The 17,092-nt window shown below is 37.2% G+C and overlaps 1 protein-coding gene across 1 annotated transcript; it reads right to left on the bottom strand.

The window, feature by feature from the left end:
• Window positions 1-1,096: 1,096 nt before the first annotated feature.
• On the bottom strand, window positions 1,097-16,565 carry LOC129262291 (NLR family CARD domain-containing protein 4-like). Its single transcript, XM_054900387.2, has 8 exons — window positions 16,505-16,565; window positions 16,018-16,106; window positions 15,074-15,186; window positions 13,986-14,281; window positions 9,028-12,337; window positions 5,564-5,663; window positions 4,780-4,864; window positions 1,097-3,800 (listed from the first exon to the last, which is right to left on the bottom strand). The coding sequence occupies exons 3-8, from the start codon at window positions 15,124-15,126 to the stop codon at window positions 3,694-3,696; spliced, it is 3,951 nt and encodes a 1,316-aa protein (XP_054756362.2). The 5' UTR covers window positions 15,127-15,186; window positions 16,018-16,106; window positions 16,505-16,565; the 3' UTR covers window positions 1,097-3,693.
• Between the last annotated feature and the right edge of the window lie 527 nt (window positions 16,566-17,092).

Raw genomic sequence — 17,092 nt, 5'->3', positions numbered from 1 at the left:
TGTGAACGAGACAAAAACAATCGTTATAGAAACTAACCGTTCAATTTAGCAAAGAATAATGAACGAATGTCAAACAAGAATTTATCTTTCTTTGGCACATTTCTATCAGTGTGACTTTAATTAGACAGCTTATACTGACCCGAATCCATACTTTTATAAATGATACGAGCGAGTGAAGCGAGAGAGAAAACCTAATAACCAAGTGTTTTTTTTTTTTTATTCATTGTCATATTATGATGCATACTATCTGTCTCTATTTACTGCAAAAAAAGTCAGACATTCACTATACATAAAAGACCTTAAACACTTTAATGGAATTGAGTTTTGAACACAATGATTTACTTTAAAATACGAGCGAGCAAAGGGGGCAAGCTACAACTATTGGCAAATGATAACCTATTGATTTGTATATAGGTGTAAAAAAAAGTTTGAAAATAAGGTAGATACAATGTAAAAATATTTTTCAAAAAGATTATGGTGTTGAACAAATTATGTAATTCAGGCAGTATAATACCCCAAAATATGCAAATGGATTGCTGCAATTTCTTTTTAAAAATCCCGCACGGATTCGAACTCCTATCGAAGGAAGGGTATATGTGGGGTCTTCCAAACATGAGGACTTTCTTTAATTATCTCCTAACTCATTTGTCGACTATATGCATGGATCCGATTTTTAAAATATTTAGGGGAATATTGGCAAGTTTAGTTGCAATATGAGTTCAGGGTGCAAAGATTATGACCATCTTGCATAATCATAATGGCGAGACTCTCCTTTTTTATAGTTTTTAAAAATTTGTTTGGAATTTGCTTTAAAGTATCCATCTGGTGAAAATCGGAATCTCCAGGGCCCCGTTTCATTCTTATGAGGGGGTGATAGAGCCCCCCCCCCCCCGACAGAATTTTGATGACCTTTCTTAGATTTGAATATTATTATATTTTACGTTTGCTTTTCGGAAAATTTTGGATGAAAAGGCGCTTTCGAAAGTGGTAGTCATAATTTAGATCGAACCTTGCGGAAAGCTGCTTTGCCGAGTGCGGAGTTACTTCTAGGCAATATGAATTATAACACAAATATCAAATAATAATAAATAATATTCGAATTACTCAATTCAATAAAAATCGTCTTTATTGATACCGAAACATCATAACAAGACGCAAATCGTACAATGAAAACAACAGTGCTTATGCTAAAAATGCAAAAAAATCCTAAAAAACAAATAAATGCATGAACTTTCTTTAAAAAGATATATACATGGAATATTATTAAGTTGATATAAAATACATGTAACACCGATCGTCTATACTATAGATATATTATGTACATTAAAAAAAAAGGCTAAAATTGATGATAAAAGTTTGCACCCTTTGTTTATTATAAGGAACTAAAATACGGCGAAATGAGATGTTAGGGTGATATTTTTTAAAAGAAACCCTGTCTGACAGATATACACGATACGAAAATGATTTAGTGCAAGTCCACTCTCCTCAAGAGTTTAAAAACTTAAAAGGTGTATTAGTAGTTGAACTATATGTTTTGAAATAATCTTACGTACTCTTCAGGGTTTTATTTTCTCAAGATTATTTTTCTGCTGTATGTACAACGTGGGGGGTTGTGTTTTAAGGGCACCGCCGTCCATCAAAAAAATACGAGAGGACGTAATGTCGTAGGAGAAATTTTCAAAGGTGAAACTTGGCATCTTGGCATTTGGAGCACTAAATATAGACCGACAATATTTCCAAACTCATGACATGGATACTCATCATATGAAAGGGACGTTTGTAGAGGATAATTAAAATAACTTTAGCCTTCAGTCAGTAAAAATACAGCGAACGATTCAGGGCGCTTTTTATCAAACTATAGACATGATAGACAAAAATTACGACACATGGTCAAGATTTTCACGGTTTGGACCCTAAATCATACCATGGACCTACCCAACAAGGTGTTTTCACTACATTCAATCGATAAAACATGCACTTAATGACGTTCAGTGGGTGCAAAGGGAATATACAACTTATACATATCAATATAGGAAATAAATAAGTACGTAGACATTTTTAATAATTTCAGAAATATGTATACAGAAACATTTGCAAGTCAACATAACATCAAATACATAACACCGATACTACAAGAATTACACTATAGCACTGACTATAGGAAGACTGACTTCCGGGCATTGCAATGATTACAAAATATTACTCCTAATATACAAACACTTACTTACAAGGTTTTTCTTTTTTTCCCTTCTTTTTAACCCTTCCACATGGTTCCTTTATTGAAATCACTATAATACATATTTTTCGACAATACATAATTGAATAATTAAGATAGTATATGACACAAAATTAAAATATGTACAATACAATATTTCATGAAATTGTCGTAACATTTGTAGAACAAAGAAAAGTCAAAGTGCAAAGGAAAGAAAAAATCCATAAAAGATATATATTCCTTTTTAGATTGATATCTGAGAGACTTAATGTAATAAAGTAAAAGATGATCACCTTTTTATGAATTCCTTCTCTTTTAGATTTGTTTTATATATATCCTTTTCCATACCATAATAACATTTTATTTCAGACAATATGGTCGAAAACTGGAAGACAGTGTTTGCATTTTGCTGCAAGAATTTCCTTTCTAACGATTATAAAAATACAATTAAGAGCACCATTATTGTTTCCGTAAAATCGGAATAGTTTTATTCTGGTTTGAAATTTTGATATGCAAATTGTTACGAGAAAACCAAATTTCGATTTCAGACCATATTTCGTTTGTGCGGGCACAAGAACAAAAAATATGCATAAAATTTATTATTATAACAAAAAGTACATAAGTTATTTGTAACTAATTCAAATCTTAACAAAGCATCTTTCATATAAATAATTCTATTCACTATTTTAAACTGAAACCACCTCATGTTGCCATCTGCAGTTGAATAAAAAGGTATTTGATAGTAGAACCTCCATTATAGTGTTGTCAAAGTCAAACGTTTGTTTCCATTTGATGAGACTTATTGATGAGACTTTTCTTCTTCCTCATCCTATATTTGAAAAAACTAATTGAGCAGTATGTATATCCAACTGAGACCAAATAGCAAATCTCATATAGTAACTTCTAAACTCAATTCTATGACGCTTATTCTTTGAAAATTGGCCTTACATGTTAGATATTGCCAAAGCTAGTACACACTTTTATTTTTTTCACTCTTCAAAATAATGTCGAAATGGAAGCTGACTTTGGGGTGCAACGTTTTACCCTGAAAAGCTTTATTGCACCATCGGGGTAAATATTTGGAACCCTATAATAGGGAAGGTGAGATCTAATCGCCTTCTGAATACAAGAAGTCCCGGACATTTAAAGTGCAAACTTCCACGATTTGGGATGTATATCAAGTGCAATCAAAACAATGTGAGGTGCACGAGATCGTCCGAAAAGATGTTATAAATATATATATATATACATTTGTGGTATTTTAACAGGAGATCCGTAATTGAACTGTATCTTGCAAAAACGGAATGGTCCTATACACTGCGGACACAGACCCTGATTGACAGTTGTTCAAAATAGGGGGTATTGAGACAAGATTAGCAGAAGTACAACTTGCTTTAGTTCAATTTCTGAATGGGAGTGCTCTTCTGTACACCAATTTCCTCGAGCGAAGGTCTTGAACAGCCAACATGAGTAAAGGCTTAAACAGTGACATTATCTTCTTTCTCGGTGTCTCTGTTGGCGCCATCTTGGTCGCCAAAGATGGCATCTAGATCAGGACAGCCTATGGATCTCCAGTATACGGCGTCTGGATAGTGAAAACGAAAGCTCCGTAAATTACGAAATATATTGTTCTCGAATACTGCAAGGCAAAAATTCATCGCAAGCAATTTTGTCTGTACCCTGAAAATAAAGATGATAACTATGTAGAAAGATGATAAATTTTATCCGCCCCCCCCCCCCTTCCCATTAGAAAAATCATTGATTCCCATTAAACCACTCTGCTTTTCCTTCCTTTTCTACCATTTTCTTTCATTTTCCCCTTTTATCATTCTATTCTTTTTATATTTCCCCTACCCTACTTCTTAACAACTTTTATTCCACTCTTTATAAACGTACCATGTCATTCTCTTTCCACCTTCTCATTCCATGTTTTAACTGTTTATTGTTCGATGCATATTTGAATATTTTTTTCCTAAAGCAAAAGCAGAAATCAAATGAAGATAAAGGCACTGCAAAAACGCCGGTGTTAATTTAACACTAGTCTGGTATCTATATCGGTCCACACCAGAGAGGTATTGAAACAACACCGGTTTGGCGTTAGGCTAGCACCAATTTGGCATTTAAGCAACACCAATTAGTGTAAAATCAATATCGGTTTGACACCAGTTAAAAAACTGGTGTCGTTTCAACGCTTCTCTGGTGTGGACCGATATTAGATACCGGGCTCGTGTTAAATCAACACCGGTGTTTTTGCAGTGTGGGCATAAGGACACATGCCACTTTTCCTTAATTTGTGCACAATATTAGTACCGTGTGATGAGTAGTGCTCTTTCTTTGACCCCATCCCACCATGAAAAGAAGGGTGGAAAGGGTCACTATTTGGAATTAAGTCCTCCTTTGTACTCCTTAGATTTAGGGGAAAGAAACGAATGGCCGATTTTGGAGAGATAACATTTTCACTCGTTTTTTGCTTGGAAGAATCACCAATGTGCCCTTGCTGACTCAAAATCCTGAAAATGTTTAGGTTTCTTAAAATACATTCCCACCTATGAAACGAAGCCTACCTTTGGCAGTTGATTCGAGGGTAACACCGCACATATTGGATGAAAACGTCGGACCGGCTCCATCATGAAACTCCCCATATCTCACCTGTAAGTTAAATAAAATGACGATTAGATTTCGTATATAGGAACTTGACATAGAAACAGATAAGGCATTAGCCTTTCGGTATTTGTGGAATGATGCTATATAGACAGGGCAAGATAATTTTCCGCAAACATGATTTAGGAGGGTATCTTAGATCTTGATATTAAGGGACCAATATCTCTCTATTTATTTCTCAATTGTTTCACAATAATAAACACCTTTTACACAAAGCGATACTACACCTGTATGGAATAACACCATTAATTTCATTTACATTCGAATATCTATATCCCAGCTCTATAATCTGTGCTTGCGAACTTGCGATTTGGCTGAGTGGGAGAAATTGTTTCGGCCAAAGTCAATTTAATCAAGAATCCAATTGTCTAAATCGATTTGCTTTGATCTTACAAGGAAACGTTTAGTTTTATGTTTCAATTCGGTTCTTCAAAATTTTATTATTTGTTTTTTACTTTATGATGACCTACAGTATTACACTCCCAATAGGGCATATGATATAAGTTTCGATGTTTCGGGTTATGGCTATGTTCTTTTGTTCCATTGCCAAAAATTTGACAAATAAATAACTTACATAAGAATAAAAGGCTATCATCATTATCATTATTATTAACATAGGCCAGCTGTATTAACCCTAACTCAGCTCCAACATGTTCCGCTCATTCACAAAACTCCACAATGACTCACCATTTTGTCGGGTGGTACCAATGTGACATAACCGGTGTCCCTGCCGACATCTACTGCGTTGTAAACCTCCCAGTCACACGGCAGATGGGGTCCTGTAAACCTGTTAACCGATATCGACAAAAAAAACGTGATTCTTATTTTATTAAAACGTTAAAATGAATATTTTCCTCTTTACATAGGCCTGTAATTGTGATTTCTTGTGTCCCGTTTCATGAAGAAGTTGCGATTAAGAGAACTGTGGTAACATAGCTCATCATTTAATTTAAAAAATCAAGATTTTAGTGGTACTTAGCATAATGGCTATGTCATCATAATTATAAGGTCTGTATGAAAGACCACAATTCATTTGTATATTTTAGTGGGGCAAAGTTTCAATATAGTGAGTATATTTGAGAAACTTGTGAGCGGGGGCAAGATGCCATATAGCCTACAGGGCTGTGATATTTTGCTTTGTTTTGTTTTAGAGTGATAGGGAGAGTCTAGGAATGTGTACTGAACAACTACTATAATGGTTGCAATGAACATACTGGATAGTGTTTTAAAGTTAGCCGTTACACAGTAAAAAGAAAATCACGCTGTTTAAACCCGTCACTCTAACAAGTTGTCTCAACTTTTACACAATTGTTTAAACTTTTTTGAAATTCTTTAAACTTTTTCAACATCTTGTTAAAAAAATCAAGCTTTAAAGAATTGGTGTTAGAGTGATCATGGTGATGGGCTTAAACAAACTGCTTGAAAATTGTAACAGCGTTATTACAGTGCAGGTCTATCTGGAATACATAATACATATTTTAAGGACGTTCCACATATAAAATGAAGTACCATGTCCATGTCATCACCAAATTTTGCAGAGAGTTACTTTGGTATCTATGCATTATGAAAATGCAAAAATAATATAGGTTCATGTGCTTATTTCTTTTCTACGGGACTTCACAGTCGACGTATGTGAATGATATGAAATGTTGCACAATCAAGAGAATTATGCCTCTCTTAGACCTCACGAATTCACCAAATGAGTTTAAATCATCTTTACTCTGTCGACATCGCATCAAACTTCATCAAACTTTCAGGATATGTAACTAAGTAGATACCAAAGTAGGGGAATATCTTCTAATTGGGAAACTATATCTATTTGGAATCAGCAGCGCCCTCATTAAAAATGGTGCATAAACCTTAAAAAAAAAATCTTCAAAAGACGTGAATCTACTCGGAAAAAAAATTGTAGTTTATGCTGCACTTTATTCAAAATCCATGTCATTTTCACCAAATTCGGGAAAATTGTAGAGGAATGCATTGCAAAGGTGTAGGGAAGTTAAAAATATGGGGCCCATGTGCTCGTTCTTAAACTATCAGTGTCCAAAGTGTTGCGAGTTGGCTTGAAAATCGCCTAAACCGCGTCAAAAACATGCAAAAGTCTGTACCGTCCAAAATGTCTAATGTAAGAATGGTTCCGTAGTTCTGCTCCCAAACATTAAAAATCCATGTCATTTACAACATACTCTCTAGATTTGTAGAGGAATATATTTTAAAGACGTTAAAATATTAAAAATATGGGGTCCATGTGCTCGTTTTTAACTATCAGTGTCTAAAATGTTCGAGTTGGCTTGAAACAGCCCAAAATCCGCCGACTAAAACGTGCAAAAGTCTGATACCGTCTAAAATACGAATGGTTCCGTAGTTCTGCTCCGAAACATTTAAATCCATAACATTTTCATCATACTCTCTAGATTTGTAGAGGAATATATATTCTAAAGACATTAAAACATTAAAAATATGGGGTCCATGCGCTCGTTTTCAAATTATCAGTGTCCAAATTATTGCGAGTTGGCTTGAAACAGCCCAAAATGCGCCGAAAACAAGCAAAAGTCTGATAATACCGTCTAAAATGCGAATGGTTCTGTAGTCTTGCTCCCAAACATTGAAAATCCATGTCATTTTCATCATACTTCGCATATAGATACTTTAGCACCTGAATATTCCAAATAGACAAAAATTAACATGCATGGGTCCATGCGCTTTCATTTATGCTTTAGAGCTTCAAAGTTCACCCAAATGGATGTTCTTAAAGGTCAAGTCCACCACAGAAAAATGTTGAATTGAAAAGATAGAGAAAAATAAAAAAAAGCATAACGCTGAAAATTTCATCAAAATCTGATGTAAAATAAGACAGTTATGACATTTTAAAGTTTAGCTTATTTTCACAAAACAATGATATGCACAATTTAGTGACATGCAAATGAGACAGTCGATGACGTCTTTCACTCACTATTTCTTTTGTTTTTTATTGTTTGATTTGTACTATATTTCATTTTTTACAATTTGAAAATAAGGATCAACTTGACTGAACCATAAAATATTGAAACAATGGTAATTACACAATGTTCAGAGAGGAATAAAACGTTGTTTCACAAGACAATGGGGAGAAAATTAGAATATTTCATATTTCATATAATGAAATACAAAAGAAATAGTGAGTTGATGACGTCATCAGTCTCCTCATTTGCATACCAACCAGGATGTGCATATAACTGATTTGTGAAGTCAAGCAAAACTTTAAAATCTCATAACTGTTTTATTTTACATCCGATTTTGATGAAATTTTCAATATTATCCTTGTTGGAATTTTCTCTTATATTCAAATCAACTTTTCTTTGGGGGTGGACTTTCCCTTTAAGAATTGCGCATTCAAAAGAATTTGGCATTTTTAGACCTCGCGAGATCACAATATTAGTTTAAAGCTCTATTACTCAGTCAAAATCCATGAAAATTTCATCAAATTTCGCAATATAATTAATAATTGTATCCTTAAGATAGATAATATATTTATATTGCTATTAATTGTTTGCTCTTTTAAGTCTAACAGCACTCTCAGTTCTTAAAAATTGCGCGAAAGATAACAAAAACTCAACCTCAAAAATGTGACATTTCAATAAAAAACTTGAGAAGTACAATAAATGCTGCACTTTATTCAAAACCCATGTCATTTTCACCAAACTTTGCGAAGTTGTAGAGGAAGGTATACCTAAGAGGTGCAAACATAAAAAAATATGGGTTTATGTGCTTGTTTTCAAACTATCAGCACTTTTATTAGAGCGAATATGCTTTTTAAAACACCCCAAAACGCGCCAAAAGCTTTGTATCTTTGTGAGGAAAAATTCCAAACCACTCTACGAGTTATTCAAACTCGGGGTCATATTTGTCATACTTTGGAGCACTACAGAGTAAAGTATTTTGAAATTGTAGAGCTATTTTAATAAACGGTCCATGGAATAATATAGCTTCATAAAATAACACATCCGATATGCAGTTATTGGTGCAGACAAGGAGAAAAATCAGCTCATACCTACAGCTGATTAGTCACCTGTTCATCCATTGTGACGTCAGCGTGCAGAGTATAAAATATGCGCAGATCATGATGCGCACAAACATAACTGTGGAACGTCCTTTAAAGAGGAGCTAATCACCTTAACGAAAACTGTCCAGACGAGCCATATGCAGAGGACGCCATCCCAAGCACCTTCAATGCCGCCTCTTTGGTGAGTTGTAACAAGGAAAGATCAATGGTAGACAACTGGTCGTGATTCACACACGCATCAGCAAAGGCACCCATTGCTTCAAGCCCGGCGGGTTCAGTTTGGAACTTCATCTGGTACGGATGTACCCCAAGAAAAGTCAGCTTGGTCCAGACAGGCAGAGCAAGGGCTAGCGTTTGAAGCAATGTGTCATGTAACAAATGAACTCGGAAGACGAGGTGTTCAAGTGATGGGAGGCTGGCGATTGCTTCAACTACCTTTCCAACATTATCCGTGATGCCAGAGTCAATCCCAAGGACAAGAAGCCGGAGATCATTTCGTTCGCGGATTGAGTCGCTCAAGTCGCCAATGATCCCATCATTGACAGAGAATGGCACTTGACATGACACCAGGTTTGGGAAACTGTCGAAAAACTGTCGAAGTCCCCTGGCGCACTGTAGAAAGAATCCAAGTAGCTGGAGGTGACGAACGGTCGGCATTTTCGGACATCCTCCTAGATTTAGTGTCCGGAATGGAAGATTGACGAGAGAAAGTGAGGTTAGGTTCTGAAATGGTGAAAGGAAAGAGAGGGTGGTAGTTACTGAATTCTGCACGCAATTCATCATCACTAGGTGGTTTGCTGTCGTATCCGAGAATTCTGTACCTGAACAATTCACTTCTAGTTGTGTCGCTTTCATTGCAAGCACTTCGGTAGTCAGGCTCCCGGTGCTATAGCGGTAAGGCTCACAACGGATAATTTTCAATGACTTGACATTGGGAATGTACAGTAGGATTTGCCTGAGGTCTTCTTCATTCTTGCAGATATCTCTCAGAGTAGCACGTTCGACCATATGATTGATTGATGATACTGACACTTCCGCAGCCGTCTTGACAGGTCTAAATTCTAAATAAGTATCAAGTGTGAGGTCCTGCAGGAATGGCGCGTATGATGCAATCATGGTCATCAGGTTGTCGGAGGGGAGTGGATTGGACACGTACTTCAGGTCTAGGCCTAAGCATCTAAGCTGTTCCATGATCTTTCCACCACCATGTGTTTCTAGATGAATAAGTTTGTCTTCAACGCTCACTTTCAATTCCTTGAGAATTGGGCAAGTTTGAGAAATGAGGTCGAAAAATATGCTCATACGCGAATGTTCACATGTTAAGTTCTTGATGGATAGTCTCATCAATGATGCAAGGTTTATAGCATGCATTGTTGTCTTCGGCTGTATTTCCAATGATGCCCCCTCAATTTTGAGGTCTTCAACATTCGGAAATCGATCACATGCAAATGATAGATTTTCAGCCAGCGAATCCGTGGAATGATTTTGTAATGTCAAATCTTGGACGGATGAATAGATACATGAACCCGGAGCTTTGTTCAGCTTGCTGACGTGGGTTGATTCGTTTACTGACAATGACAACCTACGGAGATGGTGGAAGGATTGCAGACATGTCAATAAACGCAGATAGTCTTCCTCTTTGAGATGTGCCACATCGAGCTTGAGTCCAGTAAGAGAGGTTGCATTCTTGTAGGACATGAAGTCAAAGAAGATGTGGAGGTTTGTCTTTTTAGAGATGCTCAGGTCACAATCCTCCAATGGCAAGGACTGTCCAGAGGACAGCATATATTTGTATGCTACAGCAATGTGTGGCTCATGCTGAAACGGTGACACCCATATTTTCAGGTTACTAGACTGCAAGAACCTCTTCAGCTGGGCATTCAGTTCACCGTCACTTTTACTCTCTAAATTGCACAGCAAAGCGATATCAGGTGTGTTGTTATTGGTGTCCCAAAGGTACACCCACTTTTCTTGTAGAGCAATAAGATGATCAAGAATCAAACGAGCAGAATGGATTCCCTCTCCGCAGGTAAAGAGCAGAACATTCTTATACTCTAACAGTTGGGTACGGCTGCATATTTGTCGGATATATTGTAAGAATGCCATTTCGTCTGTTCTTGCTAAGTGCGACAAATAAACGCCCGCACAGTATTCCTGGCTTAGTTTGTGGAAGAATGATACAGCATGTGACTTTGTTACAGTTCTCTGTCTTAACTTTGTCTTGAGTTGCACTTGCCGTCGATGCTTCGAGAGGATGCCGATCTTGCAAGCCAATTCCTCTACCTCTTGATCGTATGATTTTTCGTCTTCTTGTCCTTCTGAGAGTATGAAATCCGAAGAATCAAACAATAATTTCTTCTCTGGACTGAATAGACCATCAAGACCTACTTTCCCTAGATGCAAGAGTAATCTGGTCAAAGTCTTCTCACTTTCTTCTTGAGATCTTGAAGTATTTGATTTCGTATCGTAGTGGCCCCACAGATAACTCGTGAAGTACCTGAACAGATCACTCAATGTGTCAAATTCGTCAAGGTCGTCAACAGTGGTCTGGATTTCATTGGTCAACTCGCAGAGCATAGCAGTGAATAACGGTATTCCTGACAGGAACTCAGATACAAGAGGGTGCTGTCGAATATACTTTAAGACATGCTCTGCCTTTTCATCCTGTTCCTTGAAAAAGAACTTGACATACTTGTCCGTTTCTTCTTTCTGAAACCCTTCAATTTCAATCCTCGTGTAAGTACGGAGACAGCTTTTGAAATCCACCACTCTCCAAGGTCTGGTCGTAACTAAGATCGGACTTTCACGCAGCTCCTCGTTTCGAAGAATGCAACCAATGCGACCAGATGCTTTTGCGTCGGCAATGCTGAACTTAGCCTCATCGTATCCTTCTAGGACAACCTTTGCGGCTCCAGGGTTTGATTTCATGTAGTGATCGATCTGCCTGGCTGTTATTTTACTGTCCGAAGCAAGGAGACACTTACGGACAGCATTACCAATGGACCATTCAGGATTCCACTTTCTGAACGGGATTGCAAGGAACAATGGGATGTCTTTCAGCGGCGAAGAATCAGTTTTTATTGCCCAATCATAGGCCAATTTAGCAACTAAAGTTGTTTTTCCTATACCTGCTTCACCCTCTAAAAGCAACCTCATCGGTTGCCGATCGTTGCTATTACTAGAAGAAAAGATGCCGTCATGGGAATCTTGAAGGGGTCGGAGGGTCTTCGGTCCGTTCAGAAAGGTGCTTGCATTCTGCATGACGAGGGACAACCGGACATAGAACTTTTGGAGATCAACATAAGATTCTTCATCCCAAGGGATAAACTTGATCTTGCACATGTCTGAGAGGTAGAAATTGACCAGTTCCTTTCTTAACTGCTCCAAATCCAAATCGAGTGAGTGTGACGTGACAAATCCTGTGAAAGAGAAATTAAACAGTTTTTTTTAAATATATTATTTATACAGATTACGGACATAATTATATAATTTTAAACGTCTGATACCCATCACCAAGTCCCCAACCCATGTTTTCTTTATTTCATTATACTTTAGCCACAAATAATTTGAAAATATTACCCATTACCCAAATGAGCTTTCTAGAAATAAAAGAAGAAGCGAACTGAATCAGAACGTACAGCAACCCTATTATTAATTTGGAAAGTCTTTCCAGGTGCACGGGGTCGGACGTATAATATCCCTAAGTCCCTAAGATAAACTAATTTTGGTGGAACCTATAAAGATAGTTTAGACATCCAAGATTATTGTGTAACATACTATATTTACACATAATTTTATTTATTAAAAAAAATACAATCACCAATTTGGCCAGAGGCTTGGGTTGGCACCAAAATTCTGTTAAACCCCCGGGGGGCCACTTACATTGACGAGTGGATACCATGTGCGACCAAAAAAACACGTAAAAAGGATGTCTTTTTCAAGATAAGGCACGTTACGTACATAACGTGATAAGGGTGTCAAAAACACAAAAATATTGAAAAAAGGGTATCTATTTCGCTCGGAAAAAAATACGTGTTTAGGGTCAAATATGCGGGGATGATAAAACAAAATCAAAATGTTTTATAAAGGATGTCCTTTTGGCCCCAACACTACGTGTTTAGAGTCCGATTTGCGCGAGGTGTGGAAGGTGGGGCCGTACTAAACCAAAATAATGGTGTCTGAAGGTAAAACCGACGACCGACGGACGCGTGACATAACAATAAAATATATCTGTACTTGTTTAGAGGTTCATTTCAGGGAATACTTGCTAAGAGTATCGTTTTGTTTCCAATACTTGTTAAGGGTAGGGTTTCACACGCCAATACTTGTTAAGGGGTGCATTTTCAGAATATGGAAAATACGTGTTTAGGGTGCTTTTCAAGACCCCGTGGCCCGGGGGGGGGGGCACTCAGTATATAATGTATAGTGGGTATGTGCCGCGGAGGGGACCCCCATTTTTACACTCAAATTTCCGTTCCAAGGCATAGCATTTTTGTCTTATTGAGAAAAAGAACAAAGAAAGCCGCTCCAAAGCATAGCATTTTCTTCTTATCGAGAAAAAAGAAGAAAGAAATCCGCTTCAAAGCTTCGCACATATTTCGTTACGCCGTTCCGGTCGCATTGATCTGCTACAATGAGCTGCAATTTTGGCGAAAAGCAGAGCGCTGTCCGACCATCGCCTCTGCGCGAGCGCACCCGGCGGAGGCCGCGCAAGCTGCATCATGCACGCATGCCCGTTCCATAGGGATGCATACGCACTCACCCGCTGGCGATCTGTTCCAAGGACCCCCTTTTTCACAAACATTTGTAGTTCCAAAGCCCGTTCCGAGGACCCTCCTTTTTACAATAAGCCCGCTCCAAGGCCCCCGTTTTTTGTCTCGCCCGCGGCACACCCCTGCATGGTATCCACTCGTCAATGGAAGTGCCCCCCCCCCCCCCGGGGTTAAACTCAAAAATCTGTTAAACCCAAAACACCATGCATTCTCCCGATTTTTAAATTGTGTGTGTGAGTTTTTTTGTTTTGTTTTTTAGATACAAGTAATAGTGTAATTAAGTATAAATATTCACCATCGTCTATAGTTTCTGCAATTTCCTTTAACCGTGTATCAAGTAGGGCTTGCAACAGCGCCTCTCGCAGCGTCTCCCCTGTGTGATTCCGTCGCCATTGATGCAACATGTCATATATCGCCCTCTGCGGTGGTTCATGTTTATTGTTATGACGGATGCATTCGAGTTGCACACCATCGAACCCAAGACGGAGGCCCAACTCTTCCCAGCGATGTCGGGGGACTTTTTGCGAGATCAAATTGAGTTCCAGGTCAGAGAGGGTTTCCGATGGATTGTCATCTCGCGTATCTTCGCTGCTGAAATAAAATGGAGAGGAGGAATAAATATATGCTCAAGAATACAAAAAAAAACATATGTTTATGTATTCAATAAGCCGATTTAAGAACTCCGGTTGGTTGGTTGGTTACTGATTGATTGATTGAATGGTTGGTTAATTGATTGATTGATATATAGATATATATTTGGGCACTTGCCCCTTCCAAAAAGACCGAGAATTAGAAAAGAGTGAGAAACGAAGAAAATAAAAGGGAAAGGTTAAAATATATTTTTTTTGAATTAATGTTAAAATCTGTCACAAGATTAAAATATTCATTTTAAAAATAGTCGTATAGTTTGCTCACTTCACTCACACGACTATTACGACCCCCCCTCCCCCGTATACGTCATGTTATTTTTTACTCATTTTTCCAATGATTAACCCTTTTCCAAAAACTTGAGATGGGCTTTAAAATAACTGAAATGATTCATCAATGCATAACAAAATTAATCAGCGGGTGGTAATTGAAAGATATCAATAAAAAAAGATGCTCTTCAAGGGGGGGGAGCGTGTCCATATCCCTCGAATGGAGTAGGGTCGTCTCACCCCCTCCCCCCCCCCCCAAGGGACCAAGAATCTCACGAAATCACTGCATTTCTCATTATTCTGAGTAATATCATAATCAAAGGAAATTAAATGAAACTCAAATTTTCAAGAGGTTTTATAACACTCTGATTTCCTTTTAAGAAGGATAGTGAATCATTTTGAGAGGGAAGAGACCACTCCGGACTCGTATATAATTATGAAAAAAAATGGTTTTGTTAATGCTTACCATGATGGCGCCGAGATATCAGAATTTGATTCGTCAGGATTTAAGTTAGCCATTCCTGTTGATCCAGATACTTCAGCACTTCAAAGACCTGTTTAAGATCCCCATGTCTTGCTCTGTTCTAATTGATCATAATATATTAACATTCATAATTCAAAGCAAAATATGGAATTTGTATACTAAGATGTTGGTCGTAAACCCTCCCTCCCCAAATTGTTTGAGTTGTTTATACACCAGCTCGTAGCCTAAGACCATCACACCAGCAACTTCTTAAGACTCCCAAGACACGTGTAGCATATGGTGCGCGAGCTTTCTCTGCCTCAGCACCTTCTCTCTGGAATAATTTGCCGTTATATTTAAGAATGATACCATCACTGGAGACCTTCAAATCTAAACTGAAGTCTTATCTTTTCTAACAGTATTAGTTATTGGCACTTTGACACTTATCCAAACTTTCTTTCTTTTCTTGTGCGCCTCGGAATAGAATATTTCTAGATAGATGGCGCTATATAAATGCCTATTATTATTATTATTGTTATAATCAACAATTCTTTGTAATTTTGTTCACAATTTCCGAATAAATCGTACACCAACTCCTCTCATTTAAAAAAATAAGATTCACTTATTTTTGTAAGATTATAATGCTATATAAATTATGATATTCAAATTCACACTACCGTATTTATCAACACTTTGGGCCAGAGATACGCATGCGTCAGATTTAAAGCCGCCTCCAATGCCTGCTCCGAGCTGATACCTTAATATGTTGACAAAATGGGTCAGATGCATAAAAATAGTAATTACTTTTGCTAGGCATATATGCTTGGCTAACTTACTAATATTGTACATTTTTATAAAGAAATATAAAGGAAACAAAGAAAATCTGACAGTAACCCCAGTAATTTTTATACGGCCTGTGTTTGAGCTGAAAATGAAATCAAAATTACCTTGTGATCGATGCAGTGTGTTTACATCAGTAATGTCTGCAAGGTTCTCTAATTGGAAAAATTATAGTTCTCAAGCCAACGTCAAGGATCTAAAAATGAGGAGTATTAAAAGATTGTGTTTAATTAAACAGATGCTAGCTAGTTTATATTACATAAATACATGCGTTTAGAGGAAACAGAACACAGATAAATTAAGGAATAGCCATTGGTAACATGCATAGTGTGTCTTTATAACGTGTAATTATAGGCAGGGAAGTGGGAGCCGGGAGTGGGAGTATATAGGCATACATGTATACGAATAAAGTGCGTTGACCTGTTGTATAAAATCTACCATATCTACCAATCTATACAGTAACTACCAAGAAACATTATAAAGAAGAGTAGTACAGTTAGGGGGCGGTAGCGTACACAAAATAAGAGAACATTATCATCCAAAATTTAATACCGGAGTAAAGAGAAAGTATGGAAATAATAGTATAGGGTCTACCTGTACGTTTAAGACGTGAGGGGCTAGCTGTGAGCTGGGTCGTCGTCTGTACGGCTTGTGTGCAACGAGGGGAGATGTGTGGTGATCTGATGCGTGTGTGATTGAGCGGAGGGATATTGGGTCGGGGTGAAGCTTAAAGGTCAAGTCCACCTCAGAAAAAATGTTGATTTGAATCAATAGAGAAAAATCAGGCAAGCATAATGCTGAAAATTTCATCAAAATCGGATGTAAAATAAGAAAGTTATGGCATTTTAAAGTTTCGCTCCTTTTTCACAAAATAGTTATATATGCACAATTTAGTCACATGCAAATGAGAGCATCGATGATGTCCCTCCGACTCACTATTTCTTTTGTTTTTTATTGTTTGAATTATACAATATTTCAATTTTTACAGATTTGACAATAAGGACAAACTTGACTGAACCATAAAATGTTAAACAATGGTAATTCAATATGTTCAGGGAGAAATAAAAATTTGTTTCACAGATATATGGGGAGAAAATTAAAATATATTTTCATATTTCAAAAGAAATAGTGAGTACGTGAGTGATGTAATCAGTTCCCTCATTTGCATACCGCCGAAACTTT

This window comes from Lytechinus pictus, chromosome 5 (assembly GCF_037042905.1).
Source record: "Lytechinus pictus isolate F3 Inbred chromosome 5, Lp3.0, whole genome shotgun sequence".
Lineage (NCBI taxonomy): Eukaryota > Metazoa > Echinodermata > Echinoidea > Temnopleuroida > Toxopneustidae > Lytechinus > Lytechinus pictus.
This window is presented reverse-complemented; position numbering and strand designations above follow the sequence as displayed.